Source organism: Cervus elaphus, chromosome 23, assembly GCF_910594005.1.
Source record: "Cervus elaphus chromosome 23, mCerEla1.1, whole genome shotgun sequence".
NCBI classification, from domain to species: Eukaryota; Metazoa; Chordata; class Mammalia; order Artiodactyla; family Cervidae; genus Cervus; species Cervus elaphus.
In genome coordinates this window covers 26,556,175-26,575,946 of record NC_057837.1, presented here as the reverse complement: position 1 = coordinate 26,575,946, position 19,772 = coordinate 26,556,175, and the positions used below count along the sequence as shown (strand labels likewise).

Below are 19,772 nucleotides of genomic sequence, written 5' to 3'. Positions count from 1 at the left end.
CTGGAGAACATGAACTCCTGGTGGAGCTCAACAGCAAGAAGAATAAAGAAGCAAGAGAAAATGGAGAAGAAAGTTTATAAGAAGAAAAGATCGGATGAAGGAAAAAGTGTCTAATTAGAGGTGCAACAAAACGTGGCAAGTTCCATTAGCAATGTTACCTCCATACCCAGTCTCCACACTGGAGACTTGTAGTTCCATACCCTGGAAAACCTTACCCTTCCTAATTTTTATACTGGAAAGTTGGATTTCACATGAAGGAAATGACTAAGTCTAAAATACTCTAGGTTTAAAATGACTCACATACTCTTCAGATTAATAGAACCTAACACTGTATTATGATTTGTATATTTGCATTCCAAAATCCTCAGAGGATTTAGCAGTCTGAGACCAAAGATTGAATTTTTCCAAATCACACAGAAGCTTTTAAATCCAAGTTTAGTCTAATTAAAGGATGAATGTGGTGAATTCCATGACTTTTCAGCATAATCGTGTTGTGCCAGCTCAAGAAGGATTAATACAAGACTAACACAGAGGTTTCCAAGTTCAATAAAGCGAGGGTGGGTCTGTGGAAAGTTGGAAAGTCTTTTCCAGGCCCCTAAAGTTACTGATTTAGTTTTACTGTAAGCTGTTCATTAACTTGGGTGAGAAGTGTCAAGTTAGCAACAAAAGGTGCTAATTCCATTTGGATTATCAGCAGTGTGACTTTCCAGCAGAGTCAAGATTCTGCTGACACAACTGGGTGCCTTTCTACCTCTGGTTCTATTTTGCCTCCCAATCTCCAGTAACATTCCCCATTGGACCAGCACCCATCCGGAGGCACCCTGCTAGGCTGGGGGGCAAACACCCATTTGAGAAGTAGACAAAATGTGTCTTTGGAGTCCCTCCACCCTTGTTCTGTGTCCCCCTCTCTGGTGATGCCCATATATCCTTCTCTGGTTCCAAATTCTATTCCGTATCCTTTGATTTACATTGAACTTCCTTTTTAGTCTCTTCTCCAACCAAATCCAATAAGACTCCAAGGAAAAGAATACAGAACGGAGTCAATGCCCCATCCAAATCAGAATTTCTGGGAGGCATTAAAAATATATAATATAGAAAATATGCTTTCTGATCCAACTAAATAACAGCTTCTTAGGAAACATTAGTGTTAGAAATACACACAGCAGGGACTTCCCTGGTGGACCCGAGGTTAAGAATCAGTCTTGCAATGCAAGGGACACAGGTTAGATTCCTGGTCCCAATAGATTCTTTTTCCCTACGCTCCCAAGAAGTCTGCCCCTCTCCGGATCTTATCTTCCTCTTCCACCCCTCTTCCTCTTCTTATTACAATCGTGGATCTGTCTTGATCACCAAAGTGCAATTGTGGATACCATGTGATACAGAGAGTGGTTTCTCCCAATGCATTGGGACTTTCAAATGTATCTATGCTTGGATTCTTAGTTCAAGAGCTGAATCTTGATGGGTAATTTCAAACATCAGTCATGGATAGGCCCTACCCAACTAGAAAAAAATTCCAGGAATTATAGAACTATTCCACATCTCTGGGTTTTTTTTTTAAAATAGAAGTATACTTGATTTATAATATACAGCAAGACTCAGTTTATATATAGATAGATAGATAGATACACACATATATATACACTCTTTTTCAGATTCTTTTTCATTGTAGGTTATTACAAGATAATTGAATATAGTTCCCTGAGCTATACAATGTGTGTGTGTGTGTTAAGTTGTTTCAGTCGTGTCCGATTCTTTGCGACTCCTTGGACTGTAGCCCACCAGGCTCCTCTGTCCATGGGATTCTCCAGGCAAAATTACTAGAGAGGGTTGCCATGCCCTCCTCCACGGGATCTTCCCAACCCAGGGATCAAACTGGCATCTTTACATCTCCTCCAATGGCAGGTGGGTTCTTTACCACTAACACCACCTGGGAAGCTATACAGTAGGTCCTTATTATTTATTTTATATATAGTAGTATGCACACCTCTGTTTTAAAGACTTGTTGGATTCACTTTATAAGAAGTGAATTGTAAAAAATTTTTTTTATCACTACTGAATGTTAAGCTGTATAAGAAGACATGATTAAAGTTCCTTATACCCAGGGCAGAACAGTTGGGCATCTGATAAAAGGGTCAATTGCAAACAGCCTGCTACGTATCAGATGGGAGAGGCACACAGAATGAGTTCGTCAAGCAGCTGAGAAATCCTCTTCTGATTGAAAAATCAGCAGTTGGCAAAGGTGGTACCTCCGTGACTGTAAGCGTCCTCTCTGTTCCTGACCCAGAAAAGGAGTAATTAAGAAGCCTTGAGCCGGCCAAGAGTTGATTACGGTACGGGGAAGGTTTTTCTCCCTAACAAGCCAAAATCTCAAGAGAGGTGGTGGGGTGTGGAGAAAGAACACAGGTTTTTGGAGTCAGATCTAAATTTCTAATCCAATTTCCTTCATTGTGTGACCCTGAGAAAGTTACCAGTGAGCCTCAGTTTTCTTAATCTATCCAATGGTACCCTCAGGGCTACTGACAGGATCAAGTGACCTGACCTGCATCTTGACATGCAGTAGAAAATCAATGCTCTGCTCCTGAAGCCATAGGGACACTGACTGATCTCTTACATGCATCCTTGGTCAGCTTCCTCCTGCCTTCCCTACGGCAGCTGTTTCAGACTGTCTCCAAACACATTTGCCCAAAGAAACTCCCCGCCCTCCTGAGAGCATCATGTCGGCTCCTCTCTTGCCCCCTTGCCTCCAGTCTCCAAGGAGACGTCTCCCCTCTGCTCCCGACAATCCACTCACATGCGTTCTTTGTCTGATCCTCCATCAGGTCAAATAACTGTCCTGTTACTGATCCCCCTTTATCTCAAGTCTTCACACCTCCCGCTCCATACTACTGTCATCCTATAGCTTACATTTTCTCCTAAAACTTCACTTTAAAAATTGTTTATTGAATACCAAGGAGGTATGGAGTTGCCTGAAGCAAAGGGTAGAGTGTAGGCACAAATATCCAAGGATTTGATAGCAGTTCTGTGTTGTTTATTCCCAAATCTATCTCCTGCCAAATCCCTCTCTGAGTTCCTGTCCAGTAAGTTGAACTTCCGGCTGGGCATCTCCTCCTAAAAGCTTCACAGATGACTCAACCATGGCAGCTACAAACCAGAAACCATCAGCACCCATATTCCACTAGGGTTTCCTCTTTGGTGAAACTTACAAAGAGATGGGAATACCAGACCGTCTTACCTGCCTCCTGAGAAGCCTGTTTTCAGGTCAAGAAGCAACAGTTAGAACTGGACATGGAATAACAGACTGCTTCCAAATTGGGAAAGGACTACGTCAAGGCTGTATACTGTCACCCTGCTTATTTAACTTACATGCAGAGTACATCATGCAAAACGCTGGGCTGGATGAAGCACAAGCTGGCATCAAGACTGCAGGAAGAAATATCAATAACCTCAGAAATGCAGATGACACCACCATTATGGCAGAAAGTGAAGAGGAACTAAAGAGCTTCTTGATGAAAGTTAAACAGGAGAGTGAAAAAACTGGTTTAAAACTCAACATTCAAAAAACAAAGATCATAGCATCCGGTCCCATCACTGCATGACAAATAGATGGGGAAACAAAACAGTGTCAGACTTTATTTTCTTAGCTCCAAAATCACTGCAGATGGTGACTGCAGCCATGAAATTAAATGATGCTTGCTCCCTGGAAGAGAAGCTATGCCCAGCCTAGACAGCATATTGGAAAGCACAGACATTACTTTGCCAACAAAGATCCATCTAGTCAAAGCTATGGTTTTTCTAGTAATCATATATGGATGTGAGAGTTGAACTATAAAGAAAGATGAGCGCCGAAGAATTGATGCTTTTGAACTGTGGTGTTGGAGAAGTCTCTTGAGAGTCCATTGGACTGCAAGGAGATCAAACCAGTCAATCCTAAGGGAAATCAGTCCTGATTATTCATTGGAAGGACTGATGCTGAAGTTGAAGCTCCAACACTTTGGTCACCTGATGCCAAGAACTGACTCATTAGAAGGGACCCTGATGCTGGAAAAGACTGAAGGCAGGAGGAGAAGGGGTTGACAGAGGATGAGATGGTTGGATGGCATCATCAACTCGATGGACATGAGTTTGAGCAAGCTCCAGGAGTTGGTGATGGACAGGGAGGCCTGGTGTGCTGCAGTCCACGGGGTCAAAAAGAGTCAGACACAACTAAGCAACCAAACTGAACTGAACCAAGCACCCATGATCTCATCCCTCTTCTGCATTCCCATGCATCAGAGCCATCTATGTTTCACCACCTCTAGAACAGCTCTTCAGCATCCTTACTTCCAGGTGTGCATGCATCTGGGGCTGTCAAGTTGAAATAAAATAGATGGAGCAGAAGAGCCCAGGAACAGGGCAAGACCAATCAAGACAGCCTCAAGCCACAGGCTGAGAGACACAAAATTGTGTTTTTGAGTTTAATCTGGACTGAAATTTATCCTGGGGAGGCAAATTCCTCAAGAATGGGAGAAAATCATGATTTAAATAATTACATCCTGGAGGGCATTTAAACACACCTAGCTGATCAAGTTCTTCAAAGAGTTGGCCCAACTTATAAATCTTATTGGATTTAAATTCTCTAAGATGTAAGGATGACTATTTTACTAACTGGTTAGTTAATAAATGTTAGCTAACCTGCCTCACTGTGTCTCAGTTCCATGCCCAAGGGCAACTTCACTAACAGACTTAGTGTGGGGCTCAGACATGTCATCTACTTGGAGGGAACTCCCCCAAGTTCTACACAAAGCCCCAGAAGAAAATGACATCTTCAAGGTTAGCATTTTATTTATTTATTTATTTTTAATTTCTCTTCTTTTTCTTTTTTTTCATTTATTTGTATTAGTTGGAGGCTAATTACTTTACAATATTGTAGTGGTTTTTGCCATACATTGATGTGAATCAGCCATGGATTTACCAAGGTTAGCATTTTAAATTCACCCCATGAAATTATGGCAGTATCACAAATAGTCGGCCTGGAGTCAACACTGGCTTCATAGCCAGTGGAGAATGTGGGCAGACTTCCATACAAATTTTCTGAAAGTTCATTATAAGGAAATAACCCAGTAAGAGAAAAGACTCGTGTGCCCATGCCATTTTATTTTCTAATATCAAAAACCTAGAAGTACTTTATTCAACACCACTCCCAATGCAGGGGACTCGGGTTCAATCCCTGGTCAGGGAGCTAGATCCCACAAGTCACAACTAATAGTTTCCATGTTGCATCTAAAGATCCCTCATGCTGTAATGAAGACTGAAGATCTCTTGTACCACAACGAAAACCCAGCTCAGCCAAACAGAAACAAACGAGAAACACAAGGTCCTCCTGCATAGCACAGAGAATTATATTCAGTGTCTTATAATAAGCCATATGGAAAAGAATATGAAGAATAATATACCCTATGGGGATACAACTGAGACACGGAGCACACATACACAAATGGAGACCCTGCACCCTCTATTAATTTATTAACCTCCTACAGTATTGCAAACGTTCATCTTTGTGAACAACAACCCATTCTATCTGACTGTCTTCAAGAAGGCATCTGGGAGTGATGGAAGGACCAAAACCAACTGGGAGGGTGAAGGCCTGGCCACCAACTGGCCAGATCATCTTAGATGAGTGATCTCACCTTCCTGGACCTTCATACCCCCAGGTGTAAAATTAGCTGGTCAAGTTCAAGTCACTAAGGCTCCTGGCAGATGGAAGATTCTAAGATGCTAAGGCAGGTGCTGGACGGAACAGGCTTGGGAGCAGCTCCCCCCCACCCCCGGAGTGAAGTCTGGGTGAAGCCCAGAGGGCAGTGAGGAGGCAGGTCCCTGAGAGAGGGGCACCCGAGGAGCCCAGGAAGGGGCAATTACTTAATGCCCGATGTGAGTAAGGGAGGAAGCCCAATTCCTTTCCCCTGGGAAGGAGTTTTGCCATCAGCTCAATAGTGGTCTATTTATAAACAATAGAAATTGGATGGTGGAATATCCAAGTCTGGACCATTTAATTTTTTAGTATATAGAAATTTAATTTTTAAGTATATATTATCTGCATTTATGCTCCAATCATCTCATCAAAAGACATACTCAAATGCAAGGATGGTCTTTATCTTTCTCTAGTAATTCCCTTATCTTGTACAAGTACCAGGCATAAAAAAGATGCTTAATAAATACACAGACATAATAAGTCATTTTCGCTATCTTCCATTTATCTTACTTCCAAAAGGTGACACTTTTTTAATAGATGAGGAAGCAAAGACAAACAAATAAACAAAAAGCTAATGTTCTCAGAGCCCTCGGCTGGTGAGGGAGTAGAAACATTTCGTCATCCCCAGAGAACAGCTTCTCAACTTCTCTCTGAAGAAACATTCTGGGCACAGAGCAAAAGCTGATGAACCTGCTTTAGCCTAAGACTTCACTTCCTCCTCACAGCCATGTGTATAAAATAACCGAATTTTTATTTTCAAAGGAAATGGCAGTAGATACGCTCGGTGTCAACTTTAACAATGCCTGAGGCTTTCTTCGGATCAAATATCCCAGATGAGGAAGACCAATTATAGACATTTAATTGCCTCTCAAATACTGTTTCTGAGATCAAAAGCACTTTAACCTTTTAAAGCACAAGAAAAGGAGAACTATAAAAGATAAAGTAACACATCGTTTCATGCACCCAGGGGGGAAATCTCACGCACCTTTGCAGATACCTTCTGTGTCAAGTAACAGCCGTAGAGAATTGTTGTGGCTGTTTAGGAAACAGCTTGGAAGGAGGACTCATACATGAATCGCACATGCTCTCCACGCAGCCCCTGTCCTTCGCGTTTGCTGGCACGGCCACCAGAGTTTCCTGGGTACTCACACCAGAGGGGGCACACAATGCTCCCTGAACGCCACCTCTGCCAGTCTCAGCCATCGTTGTCCATCTCATGTTGCAAACCTGCCTCTCAGGCCAAACATTTGCGGTTTGCAGCCTGAACATATGCAAAAGCCAGAGAAATGGACAATCAGACACTATAGGCAAAAATCAAGTAGAATTGATATAAGGGGCCGCATCTCAACCCCAAGAGGATAAACCATCGTCTTGTTAAATGAACTCCTTCCCAGGAGACCTGAGTGCCCACAATTACTCCTTCAGCCTGAATTTGTCACCCCTTCTGTTTTCCAAAGTTAACCTAAAACAATTCCCAGATCTGCTGCTGGGATTTCTTTAATTCTCTCTTTCTGGGTGGAAATAAGTAAGAATGGAGCAGAGTGAAAATGCTCCAGGGGCACCTTCAGGAATAAATTAACATTTTGGTGCTTATAAGCACTGCATCCTAAATATGGTCCAGGAGAGGCCTCTGCTGGTCAGAAAGGAGGTAGGAAGGAGGTTGAGAGCATCCCTGAGTCTGTGGACATCTTCCTCCTCGTGCAAATATCGTATCATCAGAAATTCCTGGAGACACCTGTTAGGAATGATCTGTCAAAGACACAGCCCAGGACACACTCTGCACACAGCTCTGTCCCCTTAGGGGGGCATCCACCTCCACGATCTCCTCTCACCTTCCAAACAAGTTCACGCAGTAAGGCAGTCCTTAAATGCACCTTTCAGGGCAGAGAAAATCAAAGATCACAGAAACTGGAGGAGTTGCTTAAACTGTAACAAATGCCTTTAGCTAGACTCTCTACTGGTTTGCTGGCTTCTCAATCAGCTGGTGATAAGCTGATGTTTTGTTTTGTTTTCTTCTCTTTTAGACTCATGGAAAGAGACAAAAGCAAGAGATCACATGCTAGGTGCAAAGCTGGAGCTGAATAAATACTGGTTAATCGATGTGGCTCTGTTAATTTGAAATCTCATTTCTCAGCCTATTGATAAAATGCAGACAGGGGCTGTGTGGAGAGCAAGAAGCACCCACCAGCAGAAGGAAAGAAGACTGCGGGGAGAGAAACCCATCCAGTTAACCCAGGAGGGCAAATGACTGGGAACCTAGGATTTAGAAAAGGCAGAGGAACCAGGGATTAAATTGCCAATATCTGCTGAATCATAGAAAAAAGCAAGAGAAAACAGAAAAAAAAAAAACTTCTGCTTCATTGACTACAACAAGGCCTTTGACTGTGTAGATCACAATAAACTGTGGAAAATTCTTAAAGAGATGGGAATGCCAGACCACCTTACCTGCCTCCTGTGAAACCTGTATGCAGGTCAAGAACCAACAGTTAGAACTGAACATGGAACAGTGGACTGGTTCCAAATTGGGAAAGGAGTATGTCAAGGCCATATACTGTCACCCTACTTATTTAACTTACATGCAGGGCACGTCATACGAAATGCTGGGCTGGATGAAGTACAAGCTGGAATCAACATTGCCAGGAGAAATATCAATAACCTCAGATATGCAGATGACACCACCCTTATGGCAGAAAGTGAAGAAGAATTAAAGAGCCTTTTGATGAAGGTGAAAGAGGAGAGTGATAAACCTGGCTTAAAACTCAACATTCAAATAATTAAGATCATGGCATCCGGTCCCATCACTTCATGGCAAATAGATGGGGAAACAGTGGAAACAGTGACAGACTGGGCTCCAAATCACTGTGGAGGGTGACTGCAGCCATGAAATTAAGACACTTGCTCCTTGGAAGAAAAGCTATGACCAACCTAGACAGCATATTAAAAAGCAGAGACATTATTTTGCCAACAAAATCCATCTAGTCAAACCGTCTACGTGGTTTTACCAGTAGTCACATATGAATGTGAGAGTTGGACCATAAAGAAGGCTGAGCCCCAAAGAATTGATGCCTTTAAACTGTGGTGTTGGAGAAGACTCTTGAGAGTCACTTGGACATCAAGAAGATGAAACCAGTCAATCCTAAAGGAAATCAACCCTGAATATTCATTGGAAGGACTGATGTTGAAGCTGAAACTCCAATACTTTGGCCACCTGATGCAAAGAGCCAATTCATTAGAAAAGGCCCTGATGCTGGGAAAGATTGAAAGCAGGAAGAGAAGGGGATGACAGAGGATGAGATGGTTGGATGGCATCACCGACTTGATAGACGTGAGTTTGAGCAAACTCTGGGAGATGATGAAGGACTGGGAAGCCTAGCATGCTGCAGTCCATGGGGTCACAAAAAGTTGGACACAACTGAGCAACTGACCAACTAGAATGTGGATTCCCATTGGCCAGAGGCACATGCTACACAATCACTCCATCCTTTAAATGGGTCATATACTTTTGTACTCTGCCTGTCTGGGGATGGAGCAAAGTTATTACTGAAATCCAGCTTTGGGACCGTCCATGTGGTCCAGTGGTTAAGAATTAACCTTGCAATGCAGGGGACTCTGGTTTGATCCGTTTGGGGAACAAAGACCCCACATGCCTCAGAGAAACTAAGCCCTCATGCCACAGCTAAGTCTGTGATCCTCAGTGAAAGATCCCATGTGCTGACATGGAGACCTGCCACAGCTAAATAAATAAATATCAATTGTGAAAATAATAATAAAATAAAAAATAAAGTCTAGTTTTTGCATTTGATTTTTAATTTCCTGAATTCTCCATTAAACTCCTTTCATTGAGTGGAGCTTCTGAGAAAAATCAGTCACTTCTTTCAGCTCCCTTTTCTGCCACTCACATCTCTCTCTTGGGTCACAGCATGGAGGAGAGATGCTCAAGGGAGAGATTCCCTCTGTGATGGACAGGAGGGAGGAAAAGTGTACATTCTTCTGTTTCACATGGGGAAAGTGGGGAGACAGCTGTTCCCTTTCTAGGAAATATTTCTCGCACAGAACAACCACAGCAGAGCTGGCAGGACTCACAGGCTCAACTGCGAGCCGGGCCCCTGCAGTTCGGATGCTGCACTAGGGGTGGAGAAAGATCTGCTACAGGAGGGGATGCTGGGCAAGTCTTCACTGCAGAGCCCCAGCCTCTTCCTCACCTCCTGCTAGAAACCAGATCCACACAGAAAAGTTGAAGTAGTCTCAAAGTGGATTCTAGCATCCTACCAAAAAAGAGTCACTTTTATTCATTCCGTAAATAACCCCTCTCTGGGCTGAGCCGGAGCATCATCTCACTGACCCTCACACGCTGTCTTGCACATCTGTCCCGGGGGAGCCAGGACTGGGTATGGTGACTCAGTGCTGGGTTCCACCAGCTGGTCCTCACTGCAGCCGGAACCCTAACTCAGGAAGATTTCTGGAAATCAATTCTGGAAAGCCAGACTTACACAACATCTGACAAGCCATTCATACTGAGCAAAGACCACTGCTGTGCACTTAACACCCACTAAGATTCTTTTCCAACTGAAATGCTTATGTCTAAGAGGACAGTCCTGCCTATAAGAGATTTGGGTTCCAGACCCTTTCCTGTGGGTTCTCTTCATCTGCATCACCTCCTTTCTCTAGTCTGCAACCCCAGTGCATCCCATCCAAGGACCTGAGCCTACATCCTTGCTTATCTTCTCTCCTGATACTGGTTCATTGGCCACTGAGAAGGTATTAAATCCCTCCCACGGGGCAGGTACCCGGGGAACGGTTGCTGCCTGAGGCAAACAGTGGCCAGCTGTTGGCCCTAACTTTTCCTCCTTCTTCCTGGACAAATGGCCATCCCTTACTAACTGCTAGGAATTGGTTCCAAAACCCACAGATAGTCCCGTCTCTTATAGGAAATGGCCTAGTGTTTGCTTATAACTCAAGTGCACCGTCCCTTCTACTTTAAATCATCTCTAGATGACACAGTACCTAATACAAAGTAAATGCTTATAAATAGTTGTAAATACAATGTAAATGCTGTGTAGATAGTTGCCTGCATGCAGCAAATCCAATTTGGCATTTTGGAACTTTCCAGAATCTTTTTTAAAATTTTAGACCCATGGTTGGCTGAATCCAATTCACCCACAGATGCAGAGGCCAGCTGTATGACTCAACCACCACTTGCAGCCTTCTGAGCCTCAGGACTGAGCTCTAGCTGGCTCTGCTAGGGCCCTTCCTGACCTGGCCTCAAAACAGTTCTGGTCTCTGCCACAGCAATCTTGGCATCATGGGCAGAAGATAGTAGAGCCTAGGATGGGAGGAACCCCAAGTCACCACCCAGAGGAAAGCTGTCCATCTGTCAGAAAATGCAGCTCTTTATGAAACTGCTGTGCTAAGAATCTCAAATTGGGGTGACCTGTTAGAGCAGGTACAATTACCTTAATTCCTGCTGCCTCTGCCTTGGCAGCGGGTGACTCTGTAATGCTCCGTGGGAGGAACCCAAGCCCCTGAACCATCTTGCATTCACCCAGGGTGCCCAAGATGCAGGTTTGTTGTTGCTGTTTAGTCGCCAAGTTGTGTCCAGTTCTCTGCAACCCCATGAACTGTAGCCCACCAGACTCCTCTGTCCATGGGATTTCCCAGGCAAGAGGACTGGAGTTGCCATTTCCTCTTCCAGGGGATCTTCCTGACCCAGGGATCGAAACCATATCTTCTTCATTGGCAGGCAGTTTCTCTACCACTGAGCCACCAAAGAAGCCCCAAGATACAGAGAGGTGAACTGAAATCTTGGTAAGGAGGATGATAGCCACATGATTTTCTACTTTTTTTTAACCTTTTTTTGGATAGAACCTGAGATTCTCCCCCCCCCCCGCACCCCCACCTAAGGGATAACTAGAAAAGATCTTCGAAGGCTTCAGAACTTGTCACAAACCAGAGGCAATGTACAGCAGCCTGTGTGAAAGAAAGAGAAGAGGAGGCTCACTGCCCTCTGTGTTGTTCTGACCAGGCAGTCACCGTGAAGCTGACACAGCCAACCACGCTTCAGAACACACCAAGCCTCTTCTGCAATCTTGCTCTCACAGTGTGGGTCACAGCAGACGACCCCACATCTGTCCATGCAGCCTCTGCCATCACTCAGCCGAGTGGGGAGTCGGTGAGTCATCCTCAGAGCCCCCTCCCCACATTCATGAAGTCCCCGCTCTTCCAAGGCAGCTCTCCCTGGGACAGGCAAGTCTCTGCTGTTCTGACCATTTTCATTTATGGAAACCTGTGCTCAGGCTGGTAGACCAGGTCTGATAAACTTTAGGCCTGGTAAACCAGCCCCTGTTGATGTTAAAAGGGCTGACAGCTGCACCCATCACTGCAGGCCCTCTTTCCTCAGAGAAAGAAACAGAGGCCCAGAGGAAGGGAGTGACCTGGCCAAGAAATGATGGGCGCTGGGCCCCACCCTCAACACAGCATCTCTCCCCCTCTCTTGGTCTCCATTACTCTGAATGCCATTTACAGTTTCCCATAGAACAAATCTCCAGGCTTTTCCTCTGATAGTGGCATTTGGGACATCAACTGAAAGGCCCAAGCAGCTCTTCCCAATAAACCCAAATACCAGTGCCATTTATAAAGCCAAACCTGAGCATGGACTTACAGAACTCATAGAAGAACAGGGCCCAGTTCTCTCTGGGGCCACGGCCAGGAGGGAGTCCCTGCTTGCCCTCACTAGTTTCTGTTCCCAGGAGTTACCTGGACAGCAACCCACTCCAGTATTCTTGCCTGGAGAAGCCCGTGGACAAAGGAGCTTGGCAGGCTACCGTCCATGGGGTCGCAAAGAATCGGATGCAACTGAGTGGCTATCACTCACTCAGCCGGGCACCTCAGCAATATCTGTTAATTTGATTTCCTTTCTTCACTTAACATTATCAAGGCTCACCTTGGGTTTTTGAGGGGTCCTGAGGAACTTATTTTTAAAAAAGCAATGAAGCCCCTAGAGAATTCTTATGTCTGTAAGACTGTGCTCAAACTCAAAAGTACACCAAAACTGCATACTTCAAGGGACAAGAAACAGATCTTTCCCTGAATACTTCAGGGATATCAGGCTCAAAAATCACATTTATTGAGCACTTGCTATGTGTGACATTGATCTTAGTTTTCAAAAAAGGGGTTTGAGTTCATGGTTTTGAATAGGTTGATGAGCAAGAGAGAGAGAGAGAGAGTCAGAGAGTAGGAGAGAGATTTACTGAAAAGTTAAAACAGTTTCATTCATTCAATGAGCGTTATGCCAAGACCAATTTTGGATGATTTTTTTTTTAAAGTTTTAATCAATGACTTTGATACTCTGCAGATAGATCAAGGAAGTCACTCCCCATTCCGACAGATATTTCACTGTCACGGTTATCTTTAGAACAGTTTTAAAAAGTGCCCACTGTTTCCCTGGGTGCCTTGGTTCACTTGTTTCACTATTTGCTGGCTTCTTCAGTGTTGGGTGTTTGTGGACCTGAGGCACTTCATCCGTTCTTCCTTGCCTCCTGGTGAAGAGGAACAGCCTTGCCCCAACTTTCTGCTGCACTGTGTCCTCTGCATGGCAGTTGAAGGGAGCACGGAGGCTCTAACAGACTCCGCTCCAACTTGGCAGCACCTGGACCAAAATCAGGGAAAACGGAGGAGAGCAGCGTCGATGGCGGGGAGCTCCCCTGGAAGATGACAGTGCTGTGTCTGTGGGGTACCCCCTCCCCAGTTCATCAGCACGCAGCGCAAGGCTGGAACACCCCCAGCCTTTCTCGCTTGGGACATGAAGACCCTTAGGGCAGCCCTAACAGGTAGGACTCTCCCCAGGGCCAGGGGAGAGTCAGAGCCAGGACTGGAAGCCCTGTGACAACTCTAGGTTTGCCATCAGCAGCCAAAGTGCTCCCCTCTGCTCAGCGAGGACAGGCACCCAGCCAACATGCCCAGCAACACTAAGCAAGCCAGTGGCCACTCCTCAGCTTGTGCACCTCACACCCACGTGCAATAACCACTCAAGATGCCCCCACAAAAGACCCCAGTGTTTTTTAGCTAGATCTCCTGCATTTGTGGCTTCTCCTATGACACAGTGAAGTAAGAAGTGCGAGATTTCAATGCAATCAGCATTAATTTTATTAAAGGAGTTTGGAGAAGTTAAACGAATATCCCTCTAGGCATGAAGTTCCTAACAGATGCCATTTTTAACTAAGCAGAAAAACAAACCGAAACCAAAAAATAAAAAATAAAAAAACCCAAAACAAAATAACTCCTTCGAAAACATTAACATATTAATCAAAGCTCTGTAAATGCAAGAGGATGTACTTCTCACGAAGCACCTACGGGATAAGATAAGACAACAGAATCAGAGAGCAGCAAATTCAGGGACCTGATGCTCTTGGGTTAACCCGTCCGCATTTGAACACCCAGGACAGTTTCCGCGCCCCCCCCTTCCCCCACCCCTCCTCTGAAAGGCTTTATCTAAATTAAATCTTTGGTGAGCTGCAACAGAGCCTCCTGCGCAGTCCGTCTGTCCCGCCCGCTTGCCTTTCTGCGGTGCGGATGGACGCCGCGTTCGGGTTCCTGGGGTGGGATGCTGGGACTCACACCCACTCGGACTTGCCAGGGCCGGAGAGCGGGGCACGCGGCGCGCAGGGGCGCTCTTCCCACCCCGGGGCCGCCGCTCCGGGCCGGGCCAAGCGCGGCTGGTCACTGGCTGAGGACAACGCGTCGCTCTCGTCCTCCCCCGGCAGCTCCAGGCTCCCGGGCGCGGCGGGCTCGGCAGCGGGGCTGTGCGCGCCCGGCCCTCGGGTCCCCAGTCCCATGCGAGCGCGCTCCCCGCGTCCCTCATGCACCCCCAGCCCCTCCCGCGCCCCGCGAGCCTCAGGCGCCGCATCCCTTGCCCCTGGACACGGTCTCCTCCGGGCCCCACCGGGTCGCCCTCGCGTCTTCCAGCACACGCTGCAGACCAGGTCGGCGACAGTGAGCAGGAAGGACAGCGCGCACATCGCCCAGACGAAAAGCATCAAGATGGACTTCTCCGTGGGTCGGGAGACGTAACAGTCCACCACGCTGGTGCAAGGAGGGTGCGTGCAAGAGAACCTCTTGGGGACCAAGAATCCAAAGAGGAGGTAATGCAGGGCACCGAAAGCTGCCTCGGTCAAGGTCCTGAGGCAGAGGTGGACCACGTAGCCCGAGGAGAAGTCCGGCACCGTCAGGCGGCGCCTGGCCCCGGGGGTCAGCTCCGGGGCGTCGTGGTCCTCCGAGGCATCCTCTGGCCTGTGGGATCTGCGTGCAGCCAACTCAGCTCCTTTGTGCAGCACGTAGACGCCAAAGACCGCGGACGGAAGGAGAACAGACACGCTCTGGATCAGCCAGAACCGCAGGTGGGACACCGGGGCGAAGATGTCGTAGCAGACGTTGGCGCATCCCGGCTGCAGGGTATTGCACACGAACCTCTCCTGCTCGTCCTGGTAGACGGGTGACCCGGCCAGGATGAGAACCATCATCCTCAGCAGCACCATGAAGATAAGCCAGATCTTCCCTGGGAAGAAGCAGCAGGAAGGGCGCCATGACAACCACACAAATACATCTCCTCCTAGAAGTTCTAAGTCCTTACTGAGGGGAATGAAGAACCGAGACTGGAGAAGTAAGTGGATCAGCGTATGTTGTTGTCACAGCAAGACTATCAGCCAGTTGGCTCATTGGGTGAATATCTAACCAGCACTTACAACGTGTGGACTCTGTGCTCAACTAAGCCTACCCTGAAGAACCTGCCGCCTTCCATCCAGACCACCCCAATAAAGCAAGTCGTAAGGATTTTTTTATTTCCCAGTGCATATAAAAGCTATGTTTTCGCTCTGCCTTGGTCTATTAAGTGTACAGTAGCTTTATCAAGGACAATGTACACATCTTAACTAAAAAATACTTCATTGTTAAAAATTGCTGACCATCCTTTGAGCCTTCAGCCAGTGATGGTAGTAACACTGAAGATCATTGATCACACAGTTCATCAGAATAAATTTAGTAACAATTAACAACTTGGAAATATTTCGAGAATTGCCAAAACGTGGCACAGAGACATGAAGAGAGCAAATGCCGTCAGAAAAATGGCACCAAAGACTTGCTTAAGGCAGGGTTGCCACCTTCAATTTTTTTTTTTAAAGTAATATTGGGAAGCACAATAAAATGAGGTATGTCTATACTTGTTTGTAAAATGCTTTGAAATTGACAGATTTAAAGAAGCGTAGATAACTAAAATGTTTAGTCTGGCTCAGCTAGTTCAGACTTTGGGCTGAAAATTCTAGAAAGAAAGTTGGGCTGATGTAAATAAAGTCTTCCTCTTAAAGAGTGAACTTTTTCAAAGATGTTAGTGCTTTCCTGTAACTGTGTACAGCAAATAAAATCTACTAATTTCAGTGAGTTTTCTGTATGGTAATAGTCCACATGATCTTTATGTAATAATTGCAGGACTTGTGTTGAATGTTGCTTTATGGCCCTTGAAATCAGATTTTTTGAAGAACATTCAGTTTTTTAGACTCTTCAATTATTCAAAACTCCTTTCCCCCTAGTCTAACTATTATGAATTGAGGTTTTGTCTTTCTTCAATTTATCATGAATGTGTGAGGCTAACCTAGAAATCAAAATCATTTCCAAGTTCTATTTTCATGTCATGAATCAACAATCTTGGAATATGTTGAAGGACCAATCAAAATAATTTATAAATATTTTGTTTTGTGATGAGATGCGGAAATCATAACCTGACATCAGAAGAATTAAATTATTTTATCAATGAAGTCAGTTCAACTCAAGAATTGCATGATAGTTATGTGATAAAGCCATTAACTCAAACTTTTAAAACCAAGTTGGCTTAGTTTAAAAAGCAATGAACAAGAAAAATATCAGCCACTTCATGGATGTATTTTAATCCTTTTCTCAATCCCCTTTATTAGGGTAGCCACACCTCTCTGAAAATTTAACTTGGCTACATCGAACTCAAATAAATCAAAACTTTATTACTTTCATTGTGAGGGGTAAAAGGCTAAAACTAAAATTGGGATTTGGTTTAAGGTACACAAGAGAATTTGCTAATCTTTACAAATAGAGCTTCAAGGATAATCCCTAAAAAAGATGAACAAGCAAGCTGACTCAAGGCATGAATTTAACTTTGTATTGTTTCTTTTCCTAGTAGCCAGAGAAGAGTTACATAAAAATACCCCTCCCACTTACTGAGCCCCCAAATATTAGCAAGAAGAGGCCTCTTAAGAGAAATACTGCTCACCCCAAGACATACTTAAATGATGGGGAGCCTCATTAAATGATGAAGAATTAGAGGAAAACTTGAGCCATGGCTACCTGTCCTCCAGGGATAGGCAAGCCTTTCTCCTGGAGAAGGACTAGGAAAAGCAATCCAAGGCAGAACCCGGGTTCTGCGGGGATTTGTACTACTCACCCACCATGGTCACGTTGCAATTTAGGGTGATGACAAGGAACCCCAGCAGGTCCGACTGGTCCATGCTTCCGAGGGTCACAGACTCAAGGTGACTAAAGCTGTCCGGAGCTTGTGTTCTCCAAGGAGGTGGGAAATCTTTGCAAGAATATGTGTATCTTCACTACAAAAGACTCCCAGGTGAGAGCTGGAGGTACTAAAGGGACAATTCAAGCCCAGGAGCACGAGGTTGTTCTTCTGTCTCCAGTGGAGGCGGCCCCGAGCTGTTTGAGGCAAAGCTTTCCTGACAACTGCAGTGACCAGAGGCCAGCCGCAGCCGTCGCTCATCTGGCTATTCTTACCCTCTTGGGACATTCCAGGCCCCTGGCCGTGCTCACTTGTCTCCACCAGGAGAGCCGACGCCTCAGGATGTAAGAGAAGTGGCTATGTTTAACCCAAGAAAGAAAAGTTCAGTCAACCAGCCAAGTCTCTATGAAAAAGGCGTTTCCTCCTTGAAAACATTTCTACATCTTCACTGGTTAAAGGAGCACTAAAATGTCTATATTTCATCTCTTCTATGAAGCATTGAACAGTGCCTGCATGCTCAGTCGTCTCCGACTCTTTGCAACCCTATGCAACTCCATCAGGCTCCTCTGTCCATGGGATTTCCCAGGTAAGAATACTGGAGTGGGCTGTCATTTCCTTCTCCAGGGGATCTTCCTGACCCAGGGATCGAACCAGCATCTACTGAGTATCCATCATTGGCAGGTGGATTCTTTACCACTAACCCATCATAAATTCCTATATCTTGGATGACAGCAGGAATCTGCCGTGGGCCTAGGTCATTGGGGAGCTATTTCTTATCTGGGTTAGTGATGAGAGCCCTTCATTCAGAGACAAAGAACCGGGATGCAAAACTGGGGCAGCCACCTGGTCACTGGGAATCACCGCATCTTCCCAATAGTCTTGTATTTACAGCAGGGCTTGTGGGAGACAGACAGGAAGTGGTGTTTGTTATGAGCTCTGAGCACGTACAGCAGTGGTCCCCAACCTTTTTGGCACCAGGGACCAGTTTTGCGAAAGACAATTTTTCCATGGTACTGGTGGAGGGATGGTTTCCGGATGATCGAAGTGAATGACATTTACTGTGCACTTTATTTCTAATCTAATGCCCCTGCTGATCTGACAGGAGGTACCCGTCTGTGGCCCAGAGGCTGGGAACCCTTGTGTGCAAAATTCAAATCACTAGCATTTCCATCCCTAACTGGCCCCAAACACCTTCACAGATGATGCACTCTTCTTGTATCCCCCAGCCCCATTGAGCCCAGGGCTGCTGCTATTGAATCAGCTTAACGAATGTCCATTAAATTTTTCATAAAATATCGCCATCTGGACCTGCTGACATCAATCACAGTTGCCTCATCATCTCATGATCACCATTTTTCTATCTGGGAAGAGCTGTCCTGCGAGGCTGGCGGGGGGGGGGGGGGGGGGGGGGCAGGGGGGGTGGTGTCTATCATCAGGGAGGGATTTGTGAACTTTAAAAGAAATGATTTCAATTTTCCATGAAAGCTGTTCTTGATATTCCTACCTTTTCTCCATTTCTGATCTATTCTTGACTTTGGTAATAACCCTAGAAAGATTCCCCAAGGAAGAGTACAACAAAGCTTCTTTCATCTTCATTCATAGGGAACGTTTCCATCCACAGAAAACATTTTGACCCCCTTGAAAGGAACCATAGTTGTGCTACATTTTAGTCAAATGCTTTGACACAGACAATGAAATTGAGAGAAATTGCAGTTAAAATATTTAAATAGTCATTTCAAGGGTTCAAGAATAAAATTAAGGAAAATACATTTGCTCCCTAAGAGACCACATGGGATGTTGACTTAAAAGCGGAAAGACCAGGACAACGATGACTGAGTTTTAAAAGGCACTCGCAAGTCACCCATAAGTCATTGCTCAGGAAAGTGGTGACTGAATTTTGCTGCAGGGTCTCAAAAGCCTGTTCTGAATGGGGACTCAGAATGCTGTGACCTTGAGCCAATCACTAGAGCTTTTCCTGCCTCACTTTTCTCACCAGTGAGATGATGCCTTTTACCTATGCAGAGTGGCTGTGACATGAAGAGTAAGATCATAAGCATGAAAGTGGTTTAAAAATATAAAGAATGGCACATGGTAGTGACTTGGGCATCTGAGGGTCTACTCCTCCTGTTTCCCAACCTTGGATTTCCCTACACGTCCTGAAAGCTTCCCCTGGTTTTCTCTCTGGGTGAGTGACACCAAGATCTGCCGTGCCCCAGCCAAAGCCCAGGGCTCAACTTGCTTGAAACACTTAAGGTTTCGTTTTGTCTTTTTATCCACTTCACACTCTTCAGTGGCCCATCACCTCTGGGACCAGGTCTAGCAGGGCCCACCAGTCCCAAGCGGCCTGCCCAGCACTCACATCCCACCCCCAGAAGAACCGCCCAGGCAGCTCCCAGGACTCTGCAACCCCTGAACCTGGCACAGCTGCTGCTTCCATTTGGGGCGACTTACCCTCTCTGATTGGTTTCCAGAGACTTCCTTCTCCTTCGCCGAAGTTGGGGAAGGTGCCCTCATGAGTGCTCA

At 45.5% G+C, this 19,772-nt stretch overlaps 1 protein-coding gene across 1 annotated transcript; it reads right to left on the bottom strand.

Moving 5' to 3' along the window:
- Positions 1 to 14,337: 14,337 nt before the first annotated feature.
- Positions 14,338 to 17,409, bottom strand: GJD4 (gap junction protein delta 4). The gene is made up of 2 exons (XM_043882789.1): positions 17,187 to 17,409; positions 14,338 to 15,278 (listed from the first exon to the last, which is right to left on the bottom strand). The coding sequence occupies exons 1-2, from the start codon at positions 17,248 to 17,250 to the stop codon at positions 14,338 to 14,340; spliced, it is 1,005 nt and encodes a 334-aa protein (XP_043738724.1). The 5' UTR covers positions 17,251 to 17,409.
- Between the last annotated feature and the right edge of the window lie 2,363 nt (positions 17,410 to 19,772).